Genomic DNA, 21,152 nt, shown 5'->3' on the forward strand with positions numbered 1-21,152 from the left:
ATGCAGGCTTAAGTCATAATGTACTAGTATGCATTGCATACTAGTACATTATGACAGACTTACCTGCAGACAGAGCCCTCCAGCGCTGTACTGACAAAGCTCTCCTTGGTATCTGGAAGCTACCAGTCTTGCCCAGTCTTCCTCCTGGGTTTCCGAACAGCAGGCGCTTGGATGGCTGTGCTGCAGGTGACGTCACTCCCGCGCATGCGCATGTGAGTCACATTGGCGCGGCACACAAAGCGGGCTGTAAATGTGGTCTGGGCTGCACATGGATGGCCCAGATCTCATTACCCACTGACAGGCGGGGGGGGGGGGGCATTATCACTTTAAAAATGTAATATTATGCAATACAAATAATAACAACTATGACATATATACATTTATAAATAAAATTAAAAAGAAAAATAACCAAAGCCAATATAATCTCCCTTTAAAACACAAGCCATCGACTGGCAGACTGGTAGTGAAGTATAGCCAGGACCTACAAACATGTAGAAATCTACCAGCTGTTACACGTGAACAGCAGTGGGGAAAATAATTATTTGGCCCCCTGCAGATTTTGTAAGTTTTCCCACTTACAAAGAAATGAAGGGTCTATAATTTGTAGGTGGAAGGTGTATTTTAAATGATAGAGACAGAATATCAACCAAAAATCCAGAAAAAAAAACCATGATACAAATGTTATAAATTGAGTTGAAGTTCAGTGAGTAAAATAAGTATTTGATCCCCTACCAACTAACAATAATTCTGTCTCCCACAGACTGGCTGCAGTATGTGCTCATGTGGTACACAGATTAGTCCTACCAATTTAAGAAGGTGCTCCTAACGACAACTTGTTGTGTATAAAAACACCAGTCCACAGAATCTCTTTCTTCCATTCAGCCCTCGTTTACATTGAACACGACTTTGAAATCATGCGAGTTCATTTTAATTCACATGATTTCAAAGCCGCATTTCAGTCTGACTTTGGGGCGAATTGAAAGACAGGTGCAGGTTCATGCACAGATGTCTATTAAAATCGCCCGCAAAGTTGCCAAAAGTAGTGCAGGAACTACTTTTGGAAATCAGTGCGGCGCCGCACCGATTGGGACAGTACTCAAACAAAACAGTGGCTCAAACCTCATCATCATGGGCAAGACCAAAGAGCTGCCAAGGGACGTCAGGGACAAGATTGTAGACCCGCACAAGGCTGGAATGGGCTACAAGACCATCAGCAAGAAGCTTGGTGAGAAGGAGACAATTGTTGGATTGATTATTCTCAAATGGAAGAAATACAAAATAACCATCAATCGCCCTTGGTCTAGAGCTTCATGCAAGATTTTGCTTCATGGGGTAAGGATGATCATGAGAAAAGTGAGCGATCAGCCCAGAACTACACGGGAGGAGCTTGTGAATGATCTCAAGGCAGTTGGGACCGCAGTCACCAAACAAACCATTGGTAACACAATACGCCGCTATGGATTGAAATCCTGCACCGCTCGCAAGTTCCCTCTCCTCAAGATGGCACATGTACAGGCCTGTCTGAAATTTGCCAATAAACATCTAAATGATTCCAGAAGGACTGAGAGAAAGTGATGCAGTCAGATGAGACCAAAATTGAGCTCTTTGGCATTAACTCGACTCGCCATGTTTGGAGGAAGAAAAATGCTGATTATGACCCTACGAACACCATAGTCAAGCATGGAGGTGTAAACATTATGCTTTGGGGCTGTTTATCTGCTAAAGGTACAGGCCAACTTTGCGGTATTTAGGGGCCAATAAACAGTGCCATAGTATTGTAAAATCTTGGATGAGAACCTTCTTCGCTCAGCCAGAACACTGAAGATGGGTCATTGATGGGTCTTACAGCATGACAATGACCCAAAACATACCGCCAAGGCAACAAAGTAGTGGCTCAAGAAGAAGCACATTGAGGTTATGGAGTGGCCTAGTCAATCTCCAGACCTTAATCCTATAGGAAATTTTATTGAGGGAGCTGAAATTTTGATTTGCCAAGTGACAGCCAAGAAACCTCAAGGATTTAGAGAAGATTTGTAAAGAAGAGTGGACCAAAATCCCTCCTGAGAACCTGGTAACCAACTACAAGAAACGTCTTACCTCTGTGCTTGCCAACAAGGTACCACCGAGTACTAAGTCATGTTTTGCTTGGGGATCAAATACTTATTTTACTCACTGAACTGCAACTGAATTTATAATTTAATTTATAACATTTGTATCATCTGTGTTATCTGGATTTTTGGTTGATATTCTGTCTCTATCATTTTAAATATATCTATGATAAAAAATTATAGACCCTTCCTTTCTGGTCAAACTAACAAAATCTGCAGGAGATCAAATAATTATTTTCCCCACTGTATAGCTTAATATTTTACAATATAATACAATGTGTTTCTGCTTTTCCCTTTTGTTTTATCAAACTTATTACAAAATTTATGAAGAAAAATGATTAGTAGATTGATAAACCAATCAGTGTAAAATGAAAGATGATAAGATACTTTATAATGCATAGTTGTAAACCTAATCACAAAACAAGTTCTATAATTATTTAAAGAGCCAATTTAAGCAGATTACATTGCGTTAGAAGAGGCTTCGGAACTAAGGCAAAGAGCTGTATTAATGACCACTTTATTTTGTTTTGCATGATATATTTATTTATCTGTTTGGTTGAGGAATCAATTAGTTTTCTTATAATCTATGGCAGGTTTACATGGCTGTAAGGTTAATTTGCATGGATATTGCTTCCACCAACTGCTTACTGTTTATTAACTCCCGTGGTTTGTTGCCTTTTAATACAAACTACAAAGCTAACTACCCTTTACAAATGTCCCCTGAGCATTTCTAGGATAGCAGTTCCAATAGGTGACAGGGTTGAAGCATGCCCAGTAACACCTTCTGGAGTAATGAGCCAGAGATGGAAATTTAATGGAGTAGGCTGTTATGTTTCGTGAGCAGTGTACTGCGTTAATACAACACAACCGTGACCTGAAAACTGCAAGAGAGGGATTTTGATATTTGGGTAGCACAAATTAAATGCATGAAGAATCAGCAGTACCAACATCAAGAAAAGCTATCTTCTGTAGATAGCCACAGATGGCACAGACACGCTGTTTGACCGTCAAATGTTATATACTTTGTATTATACCCAGGCAGTACAACACATAAAAAGGTAACAGAATTACATATAGTAGTCATAAAAAGAACAATAATGACTACACAATAAAGGTATAAGAATTATGTGTGTATAGGAGAAAATACTAAAACCACACCGTAATGCTATATCTTGCTTATAAACACTTGTTAATGAAAAGCAATGATTTTCAGTTTACCTATCTGTAGCAACTAAACCAATCTCAGCATTCATCAGTAAAAGGTACTAAGACAGAAATATTTCTGGTTGGTTGCACTGAGTTTTTATTTTTGTCTTAAAAGAAACATTGTAAAATATGTATTTTTACTAATATGCCTAAATGTGTTGTCCATAAGGAATACTTAGAAATGTTAATTTTGTATAGGTAGTACTGTGGAAAATGTACTTGAATCCTTCCTGAAAAACAGCAGCACTGATATGTGAGTGCCTAGGCATGAAAGCACTGCCATCTCTGATTGCCATTCTCAAGAGACTTAGGGCTCATTCACACATACACTATATTACCAAAATTATTGGTATTCCTGCCTTTACACACACATTAACCTTAATGACATCATAGTCTTAGTCCATAGGGTTCAATATTGAGTTGGCCCACCCTTTGCAGCTATAACAGATTCCACTCTTCTGGGAAGGCTGTTCACAAGGTTTAAGAGTGTGTCTATGGGAATGTTTGATCATTCTTCCAGAAGAGCATTTGTGAGGTCAGGCACTGATGGACGAGAATGCCTTGCTCTCGATCTTCGCTCTAATTCATCCCAAAGGTGTTCTGTGGGGTTGAGGTCAGGACTCTGTGCAGCCAGTCAAGTTCCTCCACCCCAAACTCACTCATCCATGTCCTTGCTTTATGCACTGGTGCGCAGTCATGTTGGAACAGGAAGGGCAAACCCAAACTGTTCCCACAAAGTTGGGAAGCATGAAATTGTCCAAAATGTCTTGGTATGCTGACGCCTTAAGAGTTCCCTTCACTGGAACTAAGGGGCTAAGCCCAACCCCTAAAAAACAACCCTACACCATAATCCCCCCTTCACCAAATGATTTGGACCCATGCACAAAGCAAGGTCCATAAAGACATGGATAAGCAAGTTTGGGGTAGAGAAACTTGACTGGCATGCACAGAGTCCAGACCTCAACCTGATGGAACACCTTTGGGATGAATTAGAGTGCTGACTGGGAGTCAGGCCTTCTCTCCAACATCAGTGCCTGACCTCACAAATGCGCTTCTGGAAGAATGGTCAAACATTCCCATAGACACACTCCTAAACCTTGTGGACAGCCTTCCCAGAAGAGCTTTTATAGCTGCAAAGTGTGGGCCAACTCAAAATTGAACCCTATGGACTAAGACTGGGATGCCATTAAATTTCATGTGCGTGTAAAGGCAGGCGTCCCAATACGTCTGGTAATATAGTGTATCACTGTGAATGCTGGATTGACAGAAATAATTGCAGGGCCATCTTTCATGGTTAGCGCTAAGCTGATAATCTCAAAGGCTTTAAAAGTGGGTGTATGCGCAGCAGCCTAAGATGGCAGTCATCCAAACTGATCGCTCTGTTGTAACCTCAGTCCCTTTTAGCCACCCGCTCAGCTTCTACAGCCCGCATTCACACAAAGGCACAAACATCAGATTCACTGCATCCTTGAGCATCACATGGGAAAAACCGTGTGCCAATAAACCTCCTTGTCCCCTCCGTCAGAGGACCAGCCACCCACCCTGGAGCTCTTTTTCACCAGGCCTGCATGCACACGGCGGTCCAACACAGACTCACAGCAAGTCGACAGACATGAAGGGAGCCGACAATGATTCTCTGGACACTCATTTAACCCCTCAAGCTCCATATTTGACAGTGAAGGTGATGGAGGAGAAACTGCAAGTACTACTACATAATATAACATGCACCATATCTACAGAAATAGACAAAATAACCCAGGAGCTTAGAGGAGAGTTAACTCTTCTGGAGACTAAATTTAATGATCCAGTCAATCATGTCTTAGAGAAGGACAATGTAACTTTGAATCATATTGTTAATGAAATTCATATTCGGCAGGAGGATCTTGAAAACAGGGATCACCGCTAAAATCTTACATTCAGGGGTATTCCAGATTCTGTAGGAGACTTGCACCTCCAGTCCTACTTGCTGAACCTGTTAACAACTCTTGCCCCAATATTCGAGATATAGATTGGCATATGGATTAAGCTCAAAGATCTCTGGGCCCTAAACCTCCAGCTAGGCAAAGCCCAGAGATGTTATTGTCTGCTTTCATTATTACGAAAGCAAGAAAGCTCTGCCTAATTCCACCTGCAATAAGTCTACAATTGACTTTAAAGGAAAGAGGATTCAGATCTTCAGCAATTTGTCTCCAATAACCTTAGCCAAATGAGGCAACTTGAGACCAATACCAGCTCATCTCCAACAACACTGTGTCCCATACCGCTGGGAGTTCCCCCCTCAGGCTTCTTGTAACCAAAGATAACTCGCAATTTAGCATTCAGGACTTGCAAGAAGGAGAAGCCTTCCTCATGCATAGTCCTTACCTTCTCTCCTGCCTTGTCCTTCAACTACTCCTAGCCAAATCCCAGACAAAGAAATCCTTCCAAGCCCCCCCTGCAACATCCTGGCCACCAGGATTTCCTACCAGAGCTCTCTGGGTGAGAAAGCACTTCAGTCTAATGATCCACCGTCTAGGACTGGCCTACATACATTGACCTCTGAGACAGAACCCTGATTCCTTGTGACATGACCCCTTAAGGTTCCTACCCAGGGTCTTCTTTTACCTTTTTTTACTTTTCTCTGTGCTTCATTATTGGCTGAGGTAGGCTCCTCTCATCTAGAGTCTGCCCACATGTTACCCCACTATCATCATGGATTGTCCCACCACAATGTCCTGGGAGGTCTCGGCCTTCAGGTATAATATTTTTGATAACCTGTTTTACCTGACCACTTGTAGATTGACCCATTACTGTTTATTTTGTACTTTTTAAGTTCTTTTAATGTGTTGTTACCCACCTTGTTTTTTCAACCTCCCTTACCTTTTATCGGTGGATTTAACAGTGGTGTAGTGGAAAGCACTTTTGCCTAGCAGTAAGAAGAGTCGCTTGTTCAAATCCCAACCACGACACTACCTGCCTGGAGTTTGCATGTTCTCCCTGTGCCTGCGTGGGTTTCCTCCGGGTACTCCGGTTTCCTCCCACACTCCAAAGACATGCTGGTAGGTTAATTGGATCCTATCTAAATTGTCCCTAATATGTATGAATGTGAATTAGGGACCTTAGATTGTAAGCTCCTTGAGGGTAGGGACTGATGTGAATGTACAATGTATATGTAAAGCGCTGCATAAATTGATGGCGCTATATAAGTACCTGAAATAAATAAAATAAAATAAATGTATCTGATTTATCAGTGGCAGACTCACTTTAGCCATGTAACTATGCCATTCAAGTCATTGTAAACGATCACCTTGTAAAACAACTCATGTATTATAAATACAAGGCAAAACATTTGTGTATAGATATAAAAAAAAACTATAAATACCTGCGGGGGGGTGGGGGGTGGAAGAAGCAACAGTACACTGAGCTTCCTAGTGAAAGGCTGTGTGGTGGGGGGAGGGGGTGTCAGGGCAAGTCTGATCATTGGAGAGCAGGCTGAGCTCCCAGCTTAGCTAGGGAACTGATCACTGTGTGTTCTTCTGCTTAGTGTGGTCAGTTTTTAATAAGAAAGCAGAGTGACTGTCAGGAACACCAGGGATTTCACACAAAGGAAGCAATACAAAGAGAACAGGATACTTCATACAAGTATATGGTACAGTGGGCGCATATCAGGAATATGAAATGTTTGGTTTACATACTCTTTAAGATTTCTATCTTATAATGTCAAAGGTATTAATACCATTAGGAAGAGGTGGTTGATGTCGAAGGTGTTCAAATCTATAGGGACAGATATAATCTCCATCCAAGATATACGTTTTCTAGGCAGGACATGACTCAATTCTTACAGTTGGGAGTATTTCACCAGGCTTTTAGGATTCCTCTCATAGCCTACAGGTATGGCATATAAACAAATTACATTTTTTCTAAGCTGCAGTGTTTTTAACCTACTGAGGCCCCTTGACTGCATAGTCAATTTTATTCAAAAGCTGAACTTAGCCTTTAAGCTGGCTGTGTATGAGAAGTTATTTTGCTTGTTGGCAAAAGATCTGAAAACAGCCATTATATCACTGCTGGCATTACCCGAAGCAGCTGTGAACTCTACTGCCTGCTCAAACAATTTTGCTTACAAACTATTTAAAATAAGTGTATTGTACACAAGGGAATTGTTTAGGAATGCTTGAAGATATGTATGTTTACTGCATCAAATACTGTAATTAACACAATCACCGAGATATGTTATAGCACTTGTGAATATTTCAGCCTGCATTACATTCTGAAAAGAAACAATTGCACACGTACATTTGAAGAGCTTCTAGATTAATAACATCCTTAGAAGAAATAAAACAAGGTAATAGTGTGCCAGTAATAAATCACAGCAAACCTTTCATCATTGCACCTTTGCATCATTGCACCTTTATTATGACAGCTTGTTGTAGTTTTATTTATACATTTCTTATCTTCTACACATAACCTATTTATTTATCTAGCAACCAATACAGTGTCTTGTATGTTTTTTTAATTAAATAGACTTGCAACTATCTCTATTGATAGAAATTGACATTGTACTTACTTTAGCATTGTATGCAATGAAGTGTTTTGATAAAGCTTCAGGTGTGTGCATCCACGATTTATCTAAAATAAAAGACATAATTTATTATTTATTTTAATACAGTGTGCAATGTTTTATATTCAGTATACATCACTTAGATGAAGAATCCCAGGCAAATTTTGTATTTTCCCATGCAGTAGGGCTGTGCCTGCACTGCACGGGTTAACCTCTTGTTTTTGTCTGGGGTGAGGAGAGTGGAGCTATACTTACCTAATCCACCAATCCTATGAGCTCAAGACCAGTTCCCGCCTTTCTTGCCCCCCCCGCACGCTAGCGGTCCTGGGAAACGGACTGTTCCTGACATGACCACGCCCATAAACCGGCTCTGGACATGAGGATGGCAGGAAAAGTCCACTGCTGGAAGTTGGGGAGAGTGTTTTCCAGAGGATCGAATGATCAGGTAAGTACCGTATTTATCGGCGTATAACACGCACTTTTTTCCCCCTTAAAATCAGGGGAAAATCGTGGGTGCGTGTTACACCCGCCGATCCCCGCCGATCCCCCGCTGATTGTGAGCGGAGGAGCGAGCGCCGCCGAAATACATACATAGCCGAGTGTACTCGGTTAGGTTCGGCTAGTCCAGTCCCGCCCTATGATAGACATAACACAGGGACTGGGCGTGACTGTGAGCGGAGCTAGCCGAGCCTAGCCGAGTACACTCGGCTATGTATGTATCTCGGGGGTGTTCTGACGAGAAGTTTACCCCCATTGGATAGTGTCCGCCCTGTACTGCGCAGGCGCAGCGCTTGCGCAGTACGTAAGACAAGGGAGATGCCGAAAGTCTCAGAAGAAGAAGAGCTGATCATGAGGTTTACACGGTGCCTGCGCAATTAATATTACATTCTGTGACACGCTCCCGCATGCTTAGCTCTGTGTATCTCGGCGGCGCCAAATTTAAATGTCACTGGGCAAGGCTGCAAATGACACTGACAAGGCTGCAGATGGACACTGACAAGGCTAGAGATGGACACTGATAAGGCTGCAGATGACACTGACAAGGCTGCAAATGACACTGACAAGGCTGCAAATGACACTGACAAGGCTGCAAATGACACTGACAAGGCTGCAGATGGACACTGATAAGGCTGGAGATGGACACTGATAAGGCTGCAGATGACACTGACAAGGCTGCAAATGACACTGACAAGGCTGAAGATGGACACTGATAAGGCTGCATTGATGGGCATTTAAATGTAAGTTTTTTTTTTCCCTTAAAAAGTTTTTTTTTCTTAAAATTCCCTCCTAAACTTGGGGTGCATGTTATACGCCAATAAATACAGTATAGCTTTTCCTTTCTCACCTAGACAATGTGGATGAGGATGATTAAGGAGTGAAAGAAAAGGCAAAAAAAACGTACCTTTCCATGGAAAATGCTACCCCTAGATTTTCCCCGAGAAGGGGAGGATTAGACAGTGTCCCTTTCAACAGAGATCATATATCTGAGCAAACAGACCTTCAGGCATGTGGTCACCACTGAAGAGAGCTGGACACAATTTCTCAGGGACAGATTAATATTTAAGCCTGTTAATCTTCATTATAGGTGAGCAGATGGTTCAGCCCTCTGTAAGGTAGAAACCGAGTATAATATATGGAAGTGGTATTTCTACCGCTTCTATATATGCCAGCTTCCTGCTGTGAAGGGTTCCTAAAGAATATGCAGGTGCTGGCACCCAATGTGCCCCTAGCAACCATTGTCGCCAGCACATTGGCATACATGAGGGGGGAATGCCCAGCCATGTAAGCAAAGGAGACATCACTGTTCAAATATAGTCACTGGCCATATTCAGTCAATAATGTCACTACTATCCCACCACTTACCGTATATAGCTAATGACATTAATTCATTCATTCAGCGAGCAGTAGGTTTTTAATTTTGGCAAGTTGGCAGGCATCATGATTGATGATAGATTTACAGCAGAGGGCATTTTTTTAAATAAAGGACTTGTCAAACCTTTGGGTGTCTATTTCTAGGTTACATGTTATTTTTTGTGTGAATGCATAGGGGTAGTATATTCCCCTTACGCATTCACATGGGGGGGTGGGGGGAGGTCAGTATCTTGGGGACCTCTTATTTTTAAAGGGAGCCTCCAGATTCAGATAAGCACCCTGCCCACAGACCCCCTTCAACCGCCAGGCCAGGGTGGTGGGGAAGAGGCCCTTGTCCTCATACAACATAAATACAAGGTGTTTTGTCAGGAGGGTCTCCCATGGCAGGCCCCCATGTCCATTTAAGGGCATGTGGCCTGGTATGGTTGGGGGGGGGGCTCAAGTTTATCCCCCTACTTTCCTGACTAAGCAAGCTGTATGCTCAAATGAATCGTCTAGTATTTTTTATGTGGACCTAATGCATTTTTTTGTTTTGTTTTTTTTTGCATGAGATTCCCCCTCAAATCCATACCAGATCTGAAGGGTCTGGTATGGATTTTCTGAGAGAAATACCTAACCTAACCACCTAACCCCAGAACTAACACATTTTTAAATTATTATTTTGTTTTTGAGTGTGTATGTGTGTAGGGTACCCTCCTAAAATTCAGAGCAGACTCTTTTTAGGGGATCTTTGGAGGGGTCTGTGTGCCTTCAAAAAAAAAAAAAAAAAGTCACAAGGGAAATTTAATTTGCTGGCAATTTTCCTTTGTAGTTGTGATTGTTTTGAAGATAAAAAAAAACACGGCTCTTTGCCATCCAGTGTGCTCTGGCCTTTACCTATTTGTTTTCACTCACATCTTTGGATTATTTCAGATAACTGATAAATCTGGACCGTATGCCCCAATGTTCATATCAATATTGAACTCAAATATGCCTTCTTAGAAAGCCAACTAGAAGGCTCAAAAGCTCACTCTTCCATTTGTGTTATAGGCTGGCTGGCTTTCTGTTTGTAATGATGGGATACTTGCCTTTAACCCCTTCACTACTGCAGCACCTTTATCAAGCAGTTAACTGGTTAAAATTCTAATCTAGCCATACAACTTTTTTTGTACAGAAATGGTAACATCTTCATATTATCTGCTCGAAACAGAATTTATGACATAAAATGAATGCTTTCACCCAAAAAAAAAAAAAATCACTGCTCCTGGCCAAATGAAATTTTATTTTATTTTTTTAACTGGCACAGTTTCCTAGGGTAGTGCCCTCTATGCTGTTTTTCTTTACAGCCCTTTGCCCATTAGCCCAGAAAATGGGCAGTTTGGATTTGACAGTTTCAACTTCCATTGATTTGAATGGGGTTCAGGTTTCACCTCCAAATTTCTTTGAAATTTGCTGAACTCCACTCAGACTGAAACGAGAGCAGCTCAGCTCAGCTCATCACTACTAAGGAAGAAAGAGACCTCCATCATGTCAAATGTGGACTGTGGTGGGAAAAATATCCCCCCTCATTGGGACTTTGACAGACCACCAACTCTTATGATAAAAATAATATATTTTTAATGGTATACAATAAAAAGACGTAAAAGCGTCTACATGATACAAAAATACATTCCATAAAGAAACAAAACAAAAAATATACAAATATGAATCTTAATGTCATATGTACTCTCCTAAGGGTGGTATACCCTAATACCCAAAGACGTAAAAGCGTCTACACGATACAAAAATACATTTCATAAATTAACAAAACAAAAAATATGCAAATATGAATCATGTCATATGTACTCTCCTAAGGGTGGTATACCCCAATACCCGACGCGTTTCCAGTATTCTGATACCTTCATCAGGGATTGAGAGTTGACAATGTTGAGAATGTTTTACAAACTTATGAATTCTAAAAAAATATAAGGAGACATATCAGAAGAAGAGCATCACATTTGGAACGTGAGCAATATAGAGCTGTTAGGACCCAAAGATCAAAAAACAAGAAATAAAAAAAAAAAGATGAAAATATAGAAAAAATCATAATCAATAAAGAGGTGAGAAGACAAAAAAGAATGGGTTGAGGGTAAGTAGATAAAAATTCATGACAACACATACCTAATGGGATGATTCAATGTTCAAACAGCACTAGAGATGATTAAATCAAGTAAAGTATTCTATGGACGCCAGACCATAGTGGTGGAAGGGTTGTAGGTGTACTGTAGTTTCAGCATCTATATAATAAAAAAATATACTGCATAGTTGTAATATTACAACTAGAAAGAAGCTGGGAAAAGGGAAGTGAAAAGGTAAAAAATGAAAAATTAAGAAAAAAAATAAAAAAAATAAAAAATGAATACAAAAAGCACAAGAAAGGGCACAAATAAAGAGCCCTAGCTCACGGTGGAAAGACCTCCCTCCTCTTAGCATAGGACCCTATGGCAATATATGGAAAGAAAATATGAGAAAAAGATTTTGAGAAAAAAAAATTCCCGGGGGGAACTACACTAATGGTAGTGTCCCCCAAATGAGGGTCAGTAGTAAGTGAACAAAGCAAGGAAAAAAAAGGGGGGGGGGCCCTCACCATTCGCATATACATAATAAATGACATAATGGAAGGGGTGTGCGCATACCCAAGACTAGTAAGGTGCTAAGAGAAATTGAAAAAAGGTTTTCATAACTGTGTAAAAAAATAGTATATTTACCGATATATGTTAGGCAAAGCTGCTATGGACAGGTGAGCATTAGAGCTCTCAGTATGGACTACATAGCAGGCGGATAAATATCCAAACATCACAGGGTGATTGTGTCCTAACTGTAACCATATGAATATTAAATGAGTATCCACTGTAACCTGGGGGGAACAAACCCCAGAGTTATATTGATTTCTCAGCATAATTTAAACTTACCTATGGATGTCCAGGTATAGTATGAAGTGTCTTATATATGTTAGTGCCTGCAAGGATCCAGAAGTCCCCCTGTGTTTATATAATGGCGCCGCACACCGGCGCATGCGCACTTCGTGTATAGCCCATTGCGCCTGTATAAAATGCAGCCAGTGTGCCGATGTATGGATAGCCACTCCCCCTGACACGAATGTCAGTGGAGCGCAGCGTGTGTGAGACGATAGGAGCCAGCTAGGATAAGCTGGAGCTCGGGAAGACCGGGACAGCCGATCTAATCACGCAGACAACATGCCACCCATAGCCTCAATATCAGTGGATGGACCGCGCATCAAACAGCGAAAGAGCAAACATGCCCCGGCAATAGACAAAAATAACAGAAAACTGGAAATAAAACAAAAAATAAAAAAGAAGTGTATGGGGACAAAAAGCAGTACATAAGAACTGATCCACTGTTTTGGCGCCATCTAGTGGAGATAAAACAATGGTGCTATGCAAACAAACAATGGTATAACTTAGAATCGTTTCCCATGGCAGTATATCAATTAAGGATGTAAAACCTCAGAAATCTCAATAACAATATTTTAAAAAAATAGGCTGAGTGTACCAAAGCAGATGCACAGGTATCATGCAATGAGTCAGTGCAGGCAGTTATAATGAGATTTTCAAGTATAAAATAAAGTGGTACAAATATATTATTATGGTGTGTCAGAGTTGAAAAGGCTCCTAAAGGTCAAACTTCATGAGTCATCCCAGTTCAAATTCTAAACAGCTATTAACTCAGAACCCAGAAGGACATGTAAAGAGGAAATAGCTGTGATGGGCAGATGTAATAGAAAATGTTGTACATACTTGCCCACCACAGGTAGTAAAGCCACATTGGGAGCTGAGGAGGGGAGGCACATTGTGTGTATGGCAAGCATCTTGTTCATCCCAAACCCTCCCAGGTGCCCGATGTAAACCCCTCTAGGAAAGAATGATAACTGATGCAATCATTAAGGCCAGGTGGTGAAGTGGCTTGTAAGGCCACTATCCATCTGGTCTCTTTTTGCAGCAGAATCTTGCCCCAGTCACCCCCTCTGTTATTAGGGTGTAACCGGTCGAGTACCAAGAATTTAATTTTTGGAAAAACACCCTGGTGTGTATCTCGGGCATGTCTGCCCAGGAGTAGATCAGGGTTGCAGGTCCGCATGCTTTTAATGTGCCTGCCCGCTCATCACTACTCATCACTCATCTATCTTAGCATGACTGTTAGGTACCATTCACATTTACAGCAATGGTCCTGCTTTAGGGCTACATTCACACTGGCCTCCTGCATTTGGTTTATTCAAATTATCTGGGTGGTATAAAGAAACTTTAATCTTCCCAGATCAAGTTTCCTGGGTTTAAATGTTTAGGCATCTAAATGCATAGTGCAAATTATACCATTTAGAATTATTACATGTATTTAAATGTGTTTAGACATGTCCTATAAAAGCATATAATTGCGTATAAACATGTGTGGTGCATTGACATTCACTGTACAGTAGAAAAAATTACTTGTGCATTTTTTATCTTTTCTAGACTGACAGAATGGAATAGTTAGTCACGCAATATCATGGAATTTATATATCTTTCACATGATTCCCACCCGTGATGGGATTGTGAAATCATTTGATCAGCCCCTGGTTGCCCGACTTCAGATCCATGTAAGAGGACTGTAACTGCATAAATATGATCAGTGTTTGTTTCAATCTGTATCAGTGACAGTCATAAATCATAGATTTAAACATACAATATGGGAACCAGTATTATTCACCCTGGATTTCTTTACATACTGAAACAAATTTTCTTGTGTAAAATGTTTGCTGTAAAAAAACTAAAGATTGTATAAAAAAAGCAAAATAAAGCTGCTTATTCATTTCTTTCAAAATGTTTTTTAAAAAAAAAAAGATGTAGACAATGTACAAAAGTGGTGCAGATACAATTTTACAGGCACTTAACAACAGGACATACAGATGTGGTGTGCCACCATCTAGGCCAAGGTATTAAAAAACAGCAGTGGCTATAATATATGCAGTCAACATTATCCTCCATTACCAATAGCAGGGGAGGCCTTCTTATTCATTTCAAATAGATAACCGTATGTTCAGACCCTATGCATGAAATTACATTTTTTTGTAGCAGCTGCTAATAGTTCTTTATTAGATTTTTAAAGAACATTAAGCAAATTGATATTGTTATAATATATTTTGGACTCTTGGCATAGTTTATTAAAACTGCCTACAAAACAAAGGGCATAATGAACTATAGCTGTGACATTGATTGGTTTTATGCTTGATATTCTCAGAGCTCCTCTGGAGGTAAAACTTTCACAAAGCGATTCTAGGGAGTTTTCTATACCATAGGAAGTTAGAAATTTATGAAATAGAATTTTCAAATCTTTATCCTGAAATGTACTAATGCTTACATATTCTTCTGAAAATGGCCTGGCTCTCAAGCTAAATCAGCAGCTTTATAAATCACAGTTTTATCACCTGATACTTGAACATAATTTTCAATAAGATGTTTTTTTTCTAATAGTGTTCACTGGGTTAATTATTTTAGAAGCATTTCACTTGGGAAACATCACAATATACAATGTATTCCCTATTTTTTTTTTTTTTTGTTTTAGAATCTAAGATATCACAAAATGCTATTTTCTGGGTTTCAAATACTATATTAAACATAAAAGAGGATAATGGGCAGCTTTGTGTTGTTCCTTTAATTTAAGGTACTAGGTTGGAAACGATTCCTGCCACTAATGCATGCTCTTTTGCATTTCTATGAAATTTGTTATCACTTTTAAAAAAAGAACCTACAATGCCTGGAAAGAGTATTCATACCCCTTGAAATGTTCCACTTTAAGTCATGTTACAACCAAAAACTTAAATGTATTTTATTAGGATTTTATGTGATAGACCAACACAAAGTGGCACATAATTGTGAAAAGTGAAAATGAAAATGTGAAATGTGAAAAGTGTGGCGTGCATTTGTAGTCAATACTTTGTAGAACCACCTTTCGCTGCAATTACAGCTGCAAGTCTTTTTGGGTATGTCTTTACCAGCTTTGCACATCTAGAGAGAGTGACATTTTTGCCCATTCTTCTTTGCAAAATAGCTCAAGATTTGTCAGATTGGATGGAGAGAGTGTGTGAACAGCAATTTTCGAGTCTTGCCACAGATTCTCAATTGGATTAAGCTCTAGACTTTGACTAGGCCATTCTAACACATGAGTATGCTTTGATCTAAATCATTCCAATGTAGCTCTGGCTGTATGTTTTGGGTTTTTTGTCCTGCTGGAAGGTGAACTCCCTCACCAATCTCAAGTCTTTTGCAGACTCTAGCAGGTTTTCTTCTAAGATTGCCATGTATTTGGCTCCATCCATCTTCCCATCAACTCTGACCAGTTTCCCTGTCCCTGCTAAAGAAACACATCTCCACAACATGATGCTGCCACCAGCATGTTTCACGGTGAGGATAGTGTATTCATGGTGATGTGTAGTGTTTGTTATTCACCACCCATAGCATTTTGCTTTTAGACCAAAAAGTTCAGTTTTGGTCTCATTTGAGCAGAGCAACTTCTTCAACATGTTTGCTGTGTTCACCAGAGGGCTTCTCGCAAACTTCAAACCGGATTTCTTATGGCTTTCCTTCAAAAATGGCTTTCTTTTTACCTCTCTTCCATAAAGGCCAAATTTGTGGAGTGCACGATTAATAGTTGTCCTGTGGACAGATTCTCCCATCTGAGCTGTGGATCTCTGCAGCTCCTTCGAGGTTACCATGGCCTCTTGGTTGGTTCTCTGATTAATGCTCTCCTTGCCCGGCATGTCAGTTTAGGTGGACGGCCATATCTTGGTAGGTTTGCAGTTGTGCCATACTCTTTCCATTTTTGGATGATGGATTGAACAGTGCTCTGTGTGAAATTCAAAGCTTGGGTTGTTTTTTATTTTGTTTAATATATTTTTATTAGGAAACAAAATCCACAATACAGATAAATGAAAACAATACAGTAAGTAGGTCTCATGTCATTCTACCCATCAGTGATCTGTTAGATATAGACAAATACCTTAGTATATCTCAATACCAGACGTTCCGTAACTTTTAGACATATCCCATAATCACAGGGTTCTATCATTTAGTCATAAAACATGACTCGAAGAGAACACATCAGGAGTAAGTTATCCCTTGTATATTTTGTGCAGCCCTTATTAACACAAATACTTACAGGGAGTGAAGTGAGACCAGCAAAGTAAGAAATTTAGAAAAAGAAAAGACGAGAGAGGAAATGGAATAAGAGGGGGTTGGGTGAAAAAAAAAAGGGGGGGAGGGGGAGTCCTCCACCTCAGTCGGATCCCTTTACTTAACAAATAGTATTCAATATATTACTTTGGTTAAGACATGATTTCCGCATAGGCGGTTGTATATTTGAAAGCAAACCAGCAGGACCATATTTTGCTTGACAAATGCGCTTAATCTCTTAGGGAAAATGTAAGATCCTCCATGTAATATATTTGATCAACCACTATAAGCCATTGGCGTAATGTGGGAATGGAGGACTGTTTCCAGTGGCGTGGAATAAGGGCTTTAGCCGCATTAAGCAAATGTGGCGTTATGGACTTTTTATATGATCCTACTGGTTGGCTTGTACATTGTAATAGAATAACCCATGGATCATTAGAAACCTCAGAACCCTGGATCTTCTTAATCCAATACAGAATGGTTAACCAGTAGAGGCAGATGAGACCAAATATGAGCATGGGTCGCTCGTTCCCCGCAACCGCGCCAACACAGTGAAGAAGTTAATGGAAAAAACTTGTGGAGCACCGCTGGCGTGTAATGCCACCTTGTCAGTAATTTGTAATTGAATTCCGCAGTTTTGGAAGACAATGAGGACGTATGTGCCAAATAAAAGGATCGTGGACCGTTGGGTCTCCGAGAGATCTTTATGAAGATCCTTTTCCCAGTTGCTGATGAAAGTAGGATGTCCTATAGTAGCAAGCGTTTGTAGGGCATGGTAAAAATAGGAGAGAGGCTTTTCCACCGGTCGTTCTTCTGAAAAAGCGGATTCTATCAATGTCAGATCTGAGATGGAACAGATGGGTTTTGGTAAAGTATGAACAAAGGCTGATAATTGATGATAATGCCATTGATCCATGAGCGACGCTTTAGGAGTGGAGATGAGCGTCGAAAGAGGTACCACGCCAGATGCGGTAGTAACTTGGTGTAGCAGAGCCGTGGCCCTAAGATTCCATAGGTGAATCCCGGAATCTATGTTTCCAGGGGGGAAATATTTGTGCCCAGTGAGGGGCATCAGAGGAGAGTTACATTTCCACTTATGTGATTTACATAATGAGTCCCATGTCATTATTGTGGAGCGTGTGAGCGATGAGGTGGTTGTGGACAAAGACCTATATTTTTTGGGGATCCATATTGTGAAAAATGTCTGTACCACAAAGATCCATTTCTAAAGTTACCCAAAGTTTCAATTCTTTATGATAACTCCAGTCTGAGATTCTGTTCAAAACTACTGCAAAGAAATATCTTCTAAAATCAGGTAAGGCTAAAACTCCTTCTCTTTTAGACCTGGTCAAAAGGGTCCTAGCAAGTCTGGGTCGTCTCCTGTTCCAAACATACCTGCTGATCAGAGTTCTCAATAATGTAAAAAAAACTGTGGGGATTCTGTATGGGATCATCTGGAACAAAAACAGCAGCCTGGGCAATACATTCATTTTTACTATACTGATCCTTCCCAACCATGAGTGTGCGAGCTGAGACCATTTATGTAGGTCCGACTTGATTTTGTTTAACAAGGGCATAAAATTAGCACGGAACAAAGAAACGGGATTAGGGGTAAGAAATATACCCAGATATTTCATGGTCCGGGCCTGCCAACTAAAGGGGAAGGATTGTTTCAGTTGGGAATCGAAATATTTAAAATTTCAGATTTTGTCATATTAATTTTAAAATTAGAAATGGCACTAAACTCTGAAAATGCTGACATTAGGTTAGGCAGAGAGATCAAGGGCTGTTGTATATAGAACAAAATATCATCTGCGTAAGCAGCATACTTATCTTTCGAACTCCCCACAACAATCCCATGTATGTTGGGATTATTTCTAGCTGTAGACAAAAATTGTTCCAATGATAAGGCAAATAAAATGGGTGAGAGGGGGCAGCCCTGGCGATTGCCATTATATAATGTAAAGGGATCTCTTAAAGTGCCATTGATTCTCAATTGAGCAGTGGGGAAGTTATATAGGGCGGATATTTGGGCTAATAAGGAGGGGCCGATGCCCACGTGGATCAAAGTAGCCCATGAGATACCCCCAGTCCACCCTATCAAACACTTTTTCCACGTCAGTTGATAATAATAGGGTGGGGTGGGAAGATCCACGCACATGAGCCACCAGAGACAGGGTACGCAAAGAGTTGTCCCGTGCCTCCCTGCCTGGAATAAATCCCGTCTGGTCCATAGAGACCCATTGTGGTATCAGCGGGAGGAGCCTATTTTCTATGACCTTGGCATACGACTTGGCATCTATATTCAATAAGGAGATGGGCCTATAGCTCCCACAGTTGCAGAGGTCCTTCCCAGGTTTAGGGATGACTGTAATGTGTGCATGAAGGGTTTCTGGTCGGAAAGCACCCCCTGCTGGAATCATGTTGGCGTATCCAGTCAACCTAGGAAGTAAGGTATCTGCAAAAGTGCGGTAATATACTACTGTAAAGCCATCTGGGCCTGGAGCCTTGCCGTTGGCCATGGCCTTCAATGCCACACGTAGCTCTGCAGTGGTGAACTCCCTTTCGAGGGCTGCTAAGGAGTCAGGGGGGAGTTTAGGCAGGGAGGCTTGGACCAAGTAGTCCTGAATAAGTTTAGTTCTAGTGGCCTGATCTGATTCATGTTGTTGAACACGATATAACTGCTGATAGAACGCTCTAAATTCTTTGGCTATTGCAGGGGTGTCATGTACCAATGAATCGGTCGGGGACTTAATTTTTTCTATAAAAGTTGCAGATTTTTTCTGTTGAAGTGAGCGAGCCAGGAGTTGACCCGGCTTATTGCCCCATTCATGCATAAGTTGGGCTACAATGCGGAACTGTTGCTTCTGCTCCAGACGAAAGAGGGCTCTCAATTCCTCTCTCCTCTGAGTCAGGGTGTGAAGAGTTGTCTGAGAAAGACCAGCTTTGTGCTGCTGTTCAAGAGAGCTAATGTCAGCGAGTAACTCAGCCTGCTTTTGTGTACGTTCCCTCTTTTTCCGGGCATCTAGTTCTATAAGTTTCCCCCGAATAAAGGCCTTATGGGCCTCCCATAGAATACCTGGGGTTACATCAGATGTGTGTTTTCTTTAAAATAATGTTTCAGATCCTCCTCAATCATTTTTCTGTCAATGTCCTCTAATATCAAGTGATCGTTAAAGGGGTTGTAAAGGTAAAAATTTTTTCACCTTAATGCATTCTATGCATTAAGGTGAAAAAACTTTTGACAGTACCGCCGCCCCCAGCCCCCCCGTTTTACTTACCTGACGCCTCGAATCTTCGCTGCACGTTCTTGTCATCTTCGCTGCAGCTCAGCCTGGTCGCTGATTGGCTGCAGTGGATGGATTGAAAGCAGCGCAGCCATTGGCTCGCGCTGCTGTCAATCACATCCGATGACGCGACGCGCCGGGGGGCGGGGCCGAGTGATACAGCGAGCGGCTATAGCCGCCGGCTGTATCACGGGAGCGCGCCCGCAAGCACTCACCACCATGCGAGGGAGCTCGCATTAAGGTGGTGAATGCTTGCGGGGAGGAGCTGAAACAGCCGCCGAGGGACCCCAGAAGACTAGGTTCGGGGCCACTCTGTGCAGAACGAGCTGCACAGTGAAGGTAAGTATGATATGTTTGTTATTTTTAAAAAAAAAAAAAATTACCTTTACAACCGCTTTAAGTTTCCAGTTTGTAGTTTTTGTAGTAAGTTGGGGATTTTAAGTTTAAGTGTAACAGGGGCATGGTCGGAAACAGTAGAAGTCTCAATGCGTGCGTCTGCAAGGAGAGGGAGGTGGTGGTGGTCTATAAAAAAAGTAGTCAATTCTAGAATAGGTATGATCTAAATGGGAATAGTGGGTGTAGTCCCTCGTCCGCGGATGCACAATCTTCCATACATCCATTAATTGTGCTTCATGTAAGCATCTGCGTATAAACACCAGGCGTCTATGCGATATACATGAACTACTTGAGATGTATCTTGTAGAGGTTCCAGAGGTGTGTTGAAGTCTCCAGCTAGGACTATGCAACCACAGGTGAAGTCGCCCAGTTTTTTGAGTGTGGCCGCTATAAAGCTCGTCTGATCACAGTTGGGGGCGTATATGGTCGCTAGTGTATACGGCATATTACCCAGGCTGCCTCTCAGGAACAGGAAACGACCCAGAGGATCATCCATCATAGATTCTAACTTAAATGAGGTACCTTTATGGAATCCAATGGCCACCCCTTTCGCTTTATG

At 41.1% G+C, this 21,152-nt stretch overlaps 1 protein-coding gene across 4 annotated transcripts in view; it reads right to left on the bottom strand.

The window, feature by feature from the left end:
- Window positions 1-21,152, bottom strand: part of GULP1 (GULP PTB domain containing engulfment adaptor 1) — a 1,281,953-nt gene that overhangs the window by 473,285 nt on the left and 787,516 nt on the right. For all 4 annotated transcript variants that reach the window (XM_073633218.1, XM_073633220.1, XM_073633217.1 and 1 more), the window contains one exon: window positions 7,861-7,922. In XM_073633218.1, the coding sequence (XP_073489319.1) occupies window positions 7,861-7,922 (62 nt within the window). The remainder of the gene's footprint in view (window positions 1-7,860; window positions 7,923-21,152) is intronic.

Source organism: Aquarana catesbeiana, linkage group LG06, assembly GCF_042186555.1.
Source record: "Aquarana catesbeiana isolate 2022-GZ linkage group LG06, ASM4218655v1, whole genome shotgun sequence".
In the NCBI taxonomy this organism is placed as follows: Eukaryota; Metazoa; Chordata; class Amphibia; order Anura; family Ranidae; genus Aquarana; species Aquarana catesbeiana.